At 33.6% G+C, this 12140-nt stretch overlaps 2 protein-coding genes across 2 annotated transcripts; both read right to left on the reverse strand.

Moving 5' to 3' along the window:
* Positions 1–359: 359 nt before the first annotated feature.
* Positions 360–1619, reverse strand: LOC126888572 (uncharacterized). Its single transcript, XM_050656921.1, has one exon. It carries the CDS (start codon positions 1617–1619, stop codon positions 360–362), a length of 1260 nt encoding a protein of 419 aa, XP_050512878.1.
* A 6497-nt stretch (positions 1620–8116) lies between these two features.
* On the reverse strand, positions 8117–10696 carry LOC126888573 (uncharacterized). Its single transcript, XM_050656922.1, has one exon. It carries the CDS (start codon positions 10694–10696, stop codon positions 8117–8119), a length of 2580 nt encoding a protein of 859 aa, XP_050512879.1.
* Between the last annotated feature and the right edge of the window lie 1444 nt (positions 10697–12140).

Below are 12140 nucleotides of genomic sequence, written 5' to 3' on the forward strand. Positions count from 1 at the left end.
ACATTTCTGTTGTAAAAATCTGCTTTTTTGTTCTCCTCGAACGTAAATGTAATCGGCAGCATACAATAACTTGGATTCTAGTATTTGATTTATTTTGGAATATTCCACATCACCATTGGAATACCGAATGCCATGCACGTTTTTCTCCAAGAAGAATACTGTCTTCTTATCTTGATTAGTTAATGAAGTAAACGGTTGCGGAGACGTAAATATGTAATGATGTCGTTTAAAACCAATTTCAATGCTGAGTTCCTTGGGTACAAACCATCCATCTACCATAAATCCCTGTATGTCAACTAGAGCAATCCTCATGATTAAGCGTGATGATTGATACTGAGTGACGTACTCTTTAAACCTACTTAAATAATATTTTTGATAACTTCTGTTAGAGGAAAGTATTCGAGTAGGCTGTCGTGAACAATTAAACAGTAGGCTCGAGTGCCTGCCGGAAAACCTTCATCTGCTTCGATTTCCAGTTTAACATCAACGGTTCCTGATCTGAATGACGTATCATCCTGCTTGGAACAGTCAAAAACAAATAAGGCATATTTCTTGAAAGCAGCATAATCTAAGATGGGATGTTTTGTTGAGGAAAGAGTATAACTAGGAAAGAATTCCGTATAGTTATAGTGAGCTATAGCATAGTCATTTTTTGCAAAATCCAATTGCATTCTCTCGTTAGGCCAGTATTCTCCATTAATAACCAATCGCACGCTGGACATTCTAATGTGATCAAATAACGTTGGATCAGCGTGTATGTCATCTCGTTTAGAAGTTTGAAAAGCCACAATGACATAGCGTGGGCGTTCAACAGATGAAGTTGTCTTTACACTCCATATCTCGCGTCGAGATCCTGACGTAAGTGAAGGTAGTTCATTGAGCTCCCATTTACGGAAAGGTATAGTTATCGGCACATTATTCTTAATCGGAGTCATTAATTCAATTTTCATATCATCATTGGGAAAGACATGCTTGACCTTGAGTTCCATGCTGGAAACAGTTAAAGATACTGTTGTTGTTGTTGTAGCATTAGGTTCTTTCACTAGAATACAGTCTCTATCATTGCGTGCTCGAACAAATCGAAACACTTGACGGCCATAGGTTAATTTATTGTAGTCGTTGAAAATGTTGAATATATGTTTTATCGGAATCAGTAGACTAAAGTTGTCTCCCGATATATATGGATTATTCGGATAGTTCCATCCTGCAGTACTGAGAAACTTGGAATCTTCAGGAGTATAACATAACAAACTGCGAATAGTGCTAACTACACCTGGGTCTCTAACTATTTCCATATCATGTGAACTTTGGATATACGTACATGTATCAAACAAGAAAGCTCCAGCATTCGGTGCAAGAGAAACCACGCCATCACCTACTTTCTCTATACTTCCTTTAATTTCCAACAGCGTTTCGTGTATCGCAAAAAATGCATCTGATTGATTTATGATAAATTCGACAACGTCACTATTATTAAATGATTTGATGTATGGTGTATATGTACGAAATTCTTCTTTTCTAATAGTATTATCGAACAGAGGTTTTTGGTAAAGATCGAAAATATGAGGTTGAGGCTCCTGCTGTTGAACCCCCCGTCGAATGTATTGACGTTTTGACATCTTTCAGCTTTAATCCAATGGCAACAAGAAAGGCTTTATTGGCAGCAGACACGTCACGTTGCATGCAGGATCTGCGTGAGACTAATGGATATTGACTTGTAGAGTTTTGTTTTATAATTAAACCCATCTATATCGTTTCCTTAAAATCCAAATGGAGCGTACTTTTCTCTCCTCTAAAGTTAACAGGTCTTAATTCCTGATCGACTATACTAACAGTAATTTTGGTAATTTCACGTATACTGCTGCTTATTGGTATGTATATAGGGTTATGAGGACGTTCATCAATAGAAAAACCTGGATCAACATTTATCGGAAAATGCAGAATGGTGTGTACAGGTCTGTCTTCGTAGAAGGCTCCTTCAGTAATGTTGCATTCAAATAGTAGACTTGATACTTTTATAATATTTACAGGTTGGTCTGAAGAATGCATTTTTCCTGATTTTAACACTCTATTTGAGGAGAAACCCAATAATTTACCAAGACTATCTTCTTTCTCGAAAATAATGGTATGATCTTGACAGAAAATTTCACATTTAAGCGTATTGTTGTTCGGTTTTAAAGTGAACTCCTGAACCGAATTGTATATACCCATTAATTTATTTCGAATGTATGCTTCGATATCGGTAATTTCATAAGATCCTGATGGAATTTCGATATAACGCAACTTTGTACGATCATTCTGCTCATAGAAATAAAACTTTTCACCATCAATGTTTGGAATTGAATTAAATGTATGAAATCCCAACACTGCTACATAATACTGCCGTAGCGGATCAAGCACAAGAGGCACTTGAGGAGTAAACAAAAACTCGTTTGTAGTACTTGTTAGGGTCAATAATCGAGACATGACTGATAGGAGGTAAAAGGTGCAGTAAGTTAAATACCAAAATATGTTAAACATTTCTTTATTTTTCTTAGAATAATGTTACATGTTTTTCTTGTTTTATTTATATTTTGTTCATAATACGGTATTCTACAAAATACACATACACTTTCCATCGTCCCACAAACATCGCACCATACGTGTTTCTTATAGTCTTTCTTGCAAGGTAAATAATATTCTAGTGCATGGCGAATATCTTGTGGTAATTCATACCAGACATCAGCGCTTATATTTTCCATTATACAGAAACTTTAAGCACAAATGTCCACAGTTTATTTGGTTATAACTTTGATATTGATCGTTATTATAGGCAATTCTTCCACCATTCAAATAGGAAACTAGTTCTTGAGGTGGCTTCAAGCAACCATATGAATCAAAATACTCTATGTCTTTGTTTATCTTTCTGTAAGCTACCCAATGTGTACCAGGGTTTGTTGAAATGTCGAGATTAATTATAGCACATTCATGTTTACGAGGGTTACGAGGTAAATTATCTCTCATAAACACACCACGAAAATTTGGAATTTTAAGTAGTTTAACAAATTTATTCAAGTCCACATTGGTTAAAGGTCTATTAGGTAGCTTCAGCGGTAGTTTTTTGACTTTTTTAAATATAATCCAAAGCCTCCTTTAGCGTTTTTTCGAAGGTATAATCCTTTGCCTAGATGCTCCATAGCTTTATTATGACGTTTGTCCTCTTCTAGTTTCTTTTGAGCATTCTTTGAATCAATTACAGTCTTTGCGATGGCACTTGCACCACCAGCCAAACTACCAAGAGCTGATAAGCCTGCAAAGATGGGGATTAAAGGTAAAATACCACCAGATTTTGATTCGAATGGAATGATTCTTGGAACTCGTACATTTCTTTTCCCACCTATATTCTTCACGGCTGTTCTAGCTGCTGCAAGTGCAACTAGGGCTGATTTACGCAAATTTGGTGACGGAGGAGTTCGTTTCAACGTTCTGATAATTGGTTGTAGCACGTGTCGCTTAAATGAACCAACACCTTTACCACGTTTCATACCCATACCTAGTTTTCGTTTAACTTTCATTGCTGTAGTAGTCAACCAGGCAGTGGCTTTTTCACTCAAAGATGCGTCGTTTGCTGTAACTCGTTCCCACGCTTTGTTTTCCAATACCCAATCTGCTTTATGTCTATCTTTCAATGAATTACTATGAGAATATGCAATATCATGATCTCTCGCAGCTCGATCTAATGGATTTATCCCTGGATCTCCACGAGCTAGACGTTTCTGTAATTTAGTTCCAGGTCCTAGATACTGGTAACCAGGGGCATGCAATTCAAACGGTATATTGTTGATCAGAGAATTCAACACTCCTTCACCTTGAACGACTAACATTGAAATGAATCGCTTCTTGAAAAATTTCTTTATATAACCAAGCGAATAAAATACATCTTAATCACAATATGAAGGTCATTCAACAAGATAAGACACTAGCAGTGGAGAACTTGGATTTTGTCGATAACGTGACAAGAATCAGTAAACATGGTGTATTGCTACCACATTCTTTTCGTGCTATCGTATGTGGCCCAAGCGGATGTGGAAAAACGAATGCTATGCTGGCATTACTGTTTGATCTAAATGGCGCTAAATTCAAAAATGTTTACGTATATTCAAAATCGTTGTTTCAACCCAAGTATCAGTTTTTGAAGGAAGTGTTGGAATCTGTGAAAGAGGTTGGCTATTTTCCATTTAAAGACAATGATGCCGTAATAAGTCCTGGCGAAGCTAAACCAAACTCAGTATTCATATTTGATGACATATCTACGGATCCACAACAAACAATACGTGAATATTACTGTATGGGAAGACATAAAGATATCGATTGTGCATACATATGTCAATCATACAGTAGAGCAGGCAAACAACTCCTGCGTGATAATGCCAACCTTATTGTATTGTTTAAACAGGATGAGCTCAATTTAAAACACGTCTTTGATGATCACGTCTCACCTGACATGACATTTGTTCAATTTAAAAAAATTTGTTCTGAATGTTGGGAGGATAAGTATGGCACGTTCGTAATTGTTAAGGATTTCGATATTTCTAACGGACGATATCGTTTAGGCTTCGACAAGTTTATAAAATTGTAGTTATGATCGAAATACACGCATTCCATAACAACATGTTAGACAAAGAGGTAGCTGCACGCAAGCGTAAAGTTGCTGAATTAGCTCAAGTCATTCGCAAAAAGTATTTGGCATTAAAGCTAGGTAGGACAGAACAAGACGATACGCTAAATAAACTCTTTGAACCCATAACTAAACCACTAAAAGATATTGCACAATCCTCACATCATGCTACTAATAACAAGCTTAAACACGTCAAAAAGGAAGAGATGAAATCAGAAGAAGAGGTGAAAAAAGAAGATAGCGATGACGATGTATTTTCCGATACAGTATCAACGAATCATGAAAATGAAGATTTAAAACAATATAAAGAATTAAATAATACTGAAGTTCATCACAATTCCATAGGCCATCTTAACGGTGCAACTGCAGAAAAATATCTTAATATTGTCAAACCGTTGTTTAAACCTAAAAAAGCAAAGAAGCAATCACCGAAAATTAAATCTAATAGATTAAAGAAACTGTCTCTCGAAGGTCAAGAGAAAGCGACTCGTTCACCACCGAAAACTCGGTCTACTACATCAAAGAAATCGCCTTTAGAAGTAGTAAAAGCAACTCGTTCATCATCGTCAGCAACTTCATCTACCTCCAAAGGATCAGGGTTCATCGATGCTTCTCATTTGATTTACAACGATAATCCTATTGAATATGTATATTGGGATGATCCAAATGAACTATGTGATAGACTCGAATTGTTGATTGCTTCCCAAGAAGCAGGAAACACATCCCATAGTAACGAAATTGTTGCCATTATCAACGAATTACGTGAAGCAGATATTATATATTAATGTTAGGTCAGATTAGACATCATTTCCAACATGAGTGTTGATAAGTTTGGTCGTCATCATTATCGTTCTAATGAACAAGCTATTCAAAAGCTGCGTGAAGGCTTCAAACAATCCATTTTAGATTTACAAAACCAGATACACGCAGTAAATAAGGATATTAAACGAGATCCTCCTGTATCAGGTATACATCTTTCCAACAAGAAATATGTAGATGACCACATTGCAAATATAAAAAAATTTCTGCGAAAAGAGATTAACTTGATGCAAAAAGAATATAGTTCAAAAGAGACTCAACTTGAACAAAAAATTTCTGACTTTCAAAACTCCATCGGTAAGATTGAAAGCAATTTTAATAAAAAAAATAATGAGTTATCTGATGCAAATAAACTGGCTGTCTTGAAAATATCTGATTTAACAAAAGAAATGAATGATTTACAAAAAGCAGTAAGTATCCAGAATGCAATAAAACAAGAATCTGTTGGAGAAAATACCGTGACAGTAAATAGGATTAACAAGGCATTGAATCTACAAAAAGCTACAGAAAATACCTTGACAGTAAATAAGACTAACAAGAGAATAAATCAAATGTTGTCCTGAAAAATAATTTCCCATCGAAAATACTTAATAAATCAAATGTAACCTACATTACAGAACGCAGTAGATAACATTACTTCATGGGACAATCGTCTTAAGTTTAAATTCGTAATGTCTAAAGAAAAACAACAATTGGTCAACGAATTACATAAACCAGCACGAAAAAAAAATTATCCTCGTCGACGAACCGTCATTAAAGGTCTAGATGATTTATGGCAAATGGATATTGCTGAGATGAGATCCTATGCCAATCAAAATAAATCTTACAAGCTCATTCTTGTCGTAATTGACTGTTTTTCAAAATTTGTGTGGACTCGACCATTAAAGACAAAAACAGGGGAGGAAATAACAAAGACGTTTGCAGATATTTTAAGTCAAACTCGACGAGTTCCGAAAAATTTACAAACAGACCAAGGTACAGAATTTTTCAATTCCAAGTTTCAAAACCTCATAAGAAAGCATGGTATTAATCACTATTATACCTTTAGTGTTAAAAAAGCAGCCATATGTGAACGAATTATTCGAACATTGAAGGAAAAACTTTACAAGTATTTCAGTCTTAATGGTACTTACAAATGGATAGATACATTGCCTCAAATTACAAAAGACTACAATAACACGAAACACAGCAAAATTCGACTTAGACCTATTGATGTTAATAAATCTAACGAAAAAGAAATCTTACGAAAATATTACACTCACTTGAAAATATCAGGTACAAGAAAATTGAAAGTTGGTGATATGGTGCGTATTAGTAAAAATAAACACCTTTTTGATAAGGGATATAAGCCAAATTGGACAACAGAACTATTTAAAATTACTGAAATTAAAATAACAAATCCCACAACATATTTGATTGAAGATATGACTGGAGCGCCTATTAGAGGAGGATTCTACGAAGAAGAATTACAGAAAACAAAAAATACTGACATTTACTTAATTGAAAAAGTATTGCACAGACGCGGAAGTAAGATGTATGTTCAATGGCTGGGTCTCGATAGTAAACATAATAGTTGGATTAATAATAAAGATGTGGTTTAGTACTTTTTAATGCGAATGCAACCTTGAAGAGGAGGGACGCAATATAAAAGACCGCTCAGCAACCTCGCTCTCAGTTAGTTCACCTCTCTCTTCAACATGAGTTCTCAAGATAGTGGTTATAGTTCATCAAGTTCTATTGTGGTATTCGATGATTCATCAAGTGAAATCAATTATGGTGCCGAACTAGACCAAGTTTTAGCAAAATTCGAAGAAGCTGCGAAGAATGAACCATACTACTTGTTAGAAGCCTCATTTCCACTAGATAGTTACATAATTAAAGTTGGTCTATCTCCAGCTAGACAGTTTACGGCATCCGTCATTTTATGTCAACATGCCATAAAAGAAGAATTATTCGACGGTCGAAGAATTAGTATAGACAAATTTGAGTGGAGTGACATAATTAACCTATTTTCACAAAAGATGAATGATTTTTTCTATGCAGACGAGTTTGATCCTGTCGAGTTTCAGTGTGGAGACTACTGCAAGATACGACAATTGGTGTTGGATTCAATCAAGTTCCTTGTTATTGAAAAACATGGTGTGGAATACTATTTAGATGAAAATGATGTTACGCAAATTCTACAAGTACACCACAGTATAGTGACTCATCGCATATCGTTGTTGGAAAATTTAAATTTTCATGCATATTATACAAATATTGTATATTTTTTGCAACAGAATTTTTGTACAGATACTAGTTTATGTGGTCCGTTTGAAGCTATGACTGCGTTTTGTGAAATTTCTCCAGCAGATACTTTGTTAAGCCATGCTATGAGAGAATATGTATATTATTATAAAATTAAAGTTGTAAATGACTTGAATAACTTTATTTGTTAATAAATATTATGTATTTAAACACTTGTGTTTTATTTTCGTAATATATTTACAAAAGGATAATGAAAAAATAATATTGTACAATAGTAATTTTATTAAAAATTACTGAGGAAAAGTGATTGTGTCTTTTCACCAGCCATACATATTTTTAATATCCAAGTAAATACCCTCAGCGTCTTAAAGCGATTATATTTTTGCTAAAAAATTATGGTATATCACAATGCCCCCAGGGAAGCGTCTTAAAGGATTCTGGTATTAAATATCGTTTATCATCATAAGGACTTAGGGCCGTTTTTGTTTGCTCTATGCTGAATACTGAATGTTGATATGACCGAATACACCTTTGGTTTGTGCTTTTAATTTTGTATTCTTTTAAACAATTTTCAAAATCTTCAAATGTGATTATATTTTTGACTACATTATATTTTACACCTTTTGCTTTTTTGGTTATACCTAAATTTTGAATGCCACAATCAATTTGTTCCTTGTTTAGTTTCAGTTTTAAACGTTCTCTCTCTTTTTCTCTCTCTTCATCAGTTGTTTGTAATTTAAATGTATACATTTTTGATCTTAGACCAATAAAATGAGTAATAATTTTTCCATTAGCTTCATCCTTCATTAGACCAGGGATTTTTTTATTTAACCGTTCTATCATGTACGGGTTATTTTCCGAATAGTCAGATGTATCGAATTTAGAGTTGTGTGCCTTTAAAACCTCCTTATATGCATCTAAACACTGTAATTCATAGATAAAGCTATCTGTATCCATGTACAATAACATACAATTTTCTTCTCCCATCGTTGGAAGCATGAAGGAGTAATGAAAATCATACATACATAATTTTGATATGTCTAGGATTGCTGCACCTATATACAGAGGCTTATTAAAACACACTACTGATTTGGTTAGTTCGATGGCCACCAGGTTTTCACTAAAGATAGTACGACTGTGAAACCGAATACTTGCAATCAAGTTTTTGGCTCCATACCTTCCATTCCAATTTTTACATATTTTTACAGTTCTATGCCTCCTTATATTCTCCATGGTCTTACCAAACACAGCATTGTTCATCATTTTATAGAGATTTTTCTCAAAACTGCTCTTAGATGCAGCCCGTAAGTTAGTATTTAACTCAATATAGGGCTGCAGCCATGCAGATTGATTAAATTTCAAAACTTTATGTATTTTAGTTAAAATTAATCCGTTGGATAAAGCCTGCTTTAAATTTCTATAATGAATAATATATTTTGACTTATTAAAAAGAGTTGGCAATAATTTTGGTAGTTTTGAACCGGGAGGAATGCGGTGTTCGGCAGCAAATGGAAAATCTTTATGTTTGTCATGTAATTCACGTGGATACTCTAAGTCCACTTGAAAGAAATAGCCCTCCTTCGCAGCATTCGGAATTGACATAATATCAATATGACCCTTGGGAAGTTTAGTGGATTTAGATGCAACACCAAATTTGGTTACATCTTCAATCCACTTAAATCCTCCAAAAGGTAAATATTCACTCATAGCCCAACCATAGAGATTATTTACATCTAAATACATGATGTACTTAGAGGGTTGTGTGGGGTCATATGTTGACATGTACTTATTGTTAGCTTCCGAAAATCGGTTACTACACACAGATATTCCGCCTCTTATGCCTTTTTCAATAAACAAAATCATATCCACATCTTTTAATAACTCTAATCTACATTTTGTATACCTAAGCATACAGTCCCATGTATAACCTGGTATGGTATAATACCACGCAGGATCTAAATGGTACGTATCCCTACATTTTTGTCTAAATTGTTCAAATACATCAGCCAGAAGCAAAATATCTGTTTTTAGGTACAAATCGCTATACTCTCCCAAATTTTTACATTCAAATGTAGACCAAACTTTCTGCGCATGAGCATACTTCTGTTCGCTAATATGTTCATCACATAATTTATTATAAAAATGACTAATTGTAGGTAAAGAAGTTTCCTCTAATTTTTCCAAACTATCTACATAATCATAGCAAAATATTCCTTTGCAAGTTAATAAATTAAATGCATCATCATCTAAACTATAAAATTCTTGTTTTAAAATCTTCTTCTCTGAAGTATCTAAAAGTGATGCTAATTCATCGAGTGAAGCTCCCATAAATCTCATAGTATCGATAAATCTTAGTCTTATTTTATGCTCATCTGAATGTAGAGTAAAAGAAATATATTTTTCTTTATTAATAGGAAGTAAGCTCAGGTGCCCATGTTTGCATAAATCGATAATCATGAAATGTGAGTCATATCCACTAAAATTATGGAAGGCTACTGGCACAACAAATACCTTTCTGAAGTTTAAATTGCATGCTTGGTGTGCAAAACCTCTTACCTCTCCGGTAAAATGATCATGATCTACAACAATTATATCTGTAGCTAAAAAGCGTTTTTCACAAATATGACAGGCAATTGCCCCACTTGTACTAGGCTTTTTAACCATAGGTACAATTGATTTTATTTTAGAATTGACAAATTTGGATATTTCAGCCATTTCTTTTGCAAACCACTCCATGCAATTTTCACCTCTGTAGCTTCGAAAATATGATAAGCTGTCATCGTAAGCACATTTTAAGTAATAGCCTGCACTATAAGGTACATGCTTTTGGTATTTTGCTGTTTTGCTTAGTTTTACATTAGAATCTATAAAATTATGTAACTGACATTCAAAATCAGCATATATGATAAAGGGAGTGGTTTGTTTGTATGTGAAATTTCTAAAAGCAACATCATCGTATTTGGGAACAGTCATTTTACATTTGTTTATGTCTCTGCAGAACTCTTCATGCTCAGCAAGTTTATTCCCGCTGGAAAAATAATTCATACAGCGATCACAAATATATTTTTTATTTGTGTTCTTACTTAACTGAGAACTTAACAACCTAGACATATCTTTAATCCAGCAATAATGATATTTTATTTCAATATTTTCATCGTCACTAGGAGGAGCATCGTAATCATTTAACTTTGGAAAATATTTATCCTGAATAAGAAGCAAATTTACATGTCTATCAAGCTTGTTTTGTGTAAGTCTAGCAGGTACTACGTCATAAAATTGTTTTTTCTTAACTTGATTTAATTCCAAAGCATAAACATTCACTGATATAGTATTTATTTTTTCAAATTTTGTAATATGACTTAAAGGCATTGGAGCTTCCAAGTCCTCCGTTTTCAACGCAGTACTGTAATATGGATATGCCGATGTACGTTCTGTATTTATTTTAGCTGGATAAAGAGAGCTAATAGTCGCCCAATAAAAGCAATTTTGATCGTAATTTTTGATATTTATACATGCTCGACGCTTTTGAATTTGTTCAGGAAGTTTAATGTACGAAGATCCGTTCCCAATTTCGACTTTATTGATGTTAACTTCTAATGAGATTACTTTAGAGAGAGCGACACCTGAATCTTTTTCTGCGAACTCAGACATTTTTTTAAAAATTATATCTTTGACATTTTCGCTAAACCAAGTGTGTAAATCGGTTGAATAACTATCTATAATGACATTTTTAGTGTTAAAATGCATCAAATCTAAACTCTCACTGTCACCTGTCTTTTTAATAAATTCTTCCCACAAAGTAGTGTTGACTTTAAGTATTCTATTAGATTTCAAAACAGTTTTAACTTTTTGTTTAAATACGGTAAAAGCATCATCCAAAAACGGTCCTACATCCTTATGATATAAATTTATTATAACTCCTGTCTTAATCCGGCTTGCAAAACTTGAAGCGACATTTTCCCATTTTACTCTATTTCGTAATTTTGAATTAAGTCCTAGACCAACACGTCTATTAAAATTTAAAATTATTCTTCGAAAATGTTTAAAATGTCCTACGTTTGATTGTAATTTTCTAGCAGTTCCAATGGGTAATTTTTTAGCTTTAATTAAATTATTACATTTGCAAATATGTGCATTTAATCGCTTTAACCACACTTTAGCATCATTTTGAGTAAATTTATCAAAAATTATTTTACGAAGTCTTTTAATAGTTAATAATAGATTATCCGACTGCTTAACTATTTCCTTAATCATTTCAATAATATATTGTATGGCTTATAAAAAACAAAATCACTTACCCTCTTTTTTATTCTAAGTTTCAACGATTTTGAATTTGGCTGCTGGATCTTCGTTTCCACTACAATGGATGAAACCTTGCTTATTTGTTGCTAAATCCACCTAAAACAATAACAATTTG

Source organism: Diabrotica virgifera, chromosome 7 (assembly GCF_917563875.1).
Source record: "Diabrotica virgifera virgifera chromosome 7, PGI_DIABVI_V3a".
In the NCBI taxonomy this organism is placed as follows: domain Eukaryota; kingdom Metazoa; phylum Arthropoda; class Insecta; order Coleoptera; family Chrysomelidae; genus Diabrotica; species Diabrotica virgifera.

Bases quoted from the DNA above. Each gene is read 5' to 3' on its own strand.
- LOC126888573 (XM_050656922.1), bottom strand. From the start codon at position 10,696: ATGACTGTTCCCAAATACGATGATGTTGCTTTTAGAAATTTCACATAC.
- LOC126888572 (XM_050656921.1), bottom strand. From the start codon at position 1,619: ATGTCAAAACGTCAATACATTCGACGGGGGGTTCAACAGCAGGAGCCT.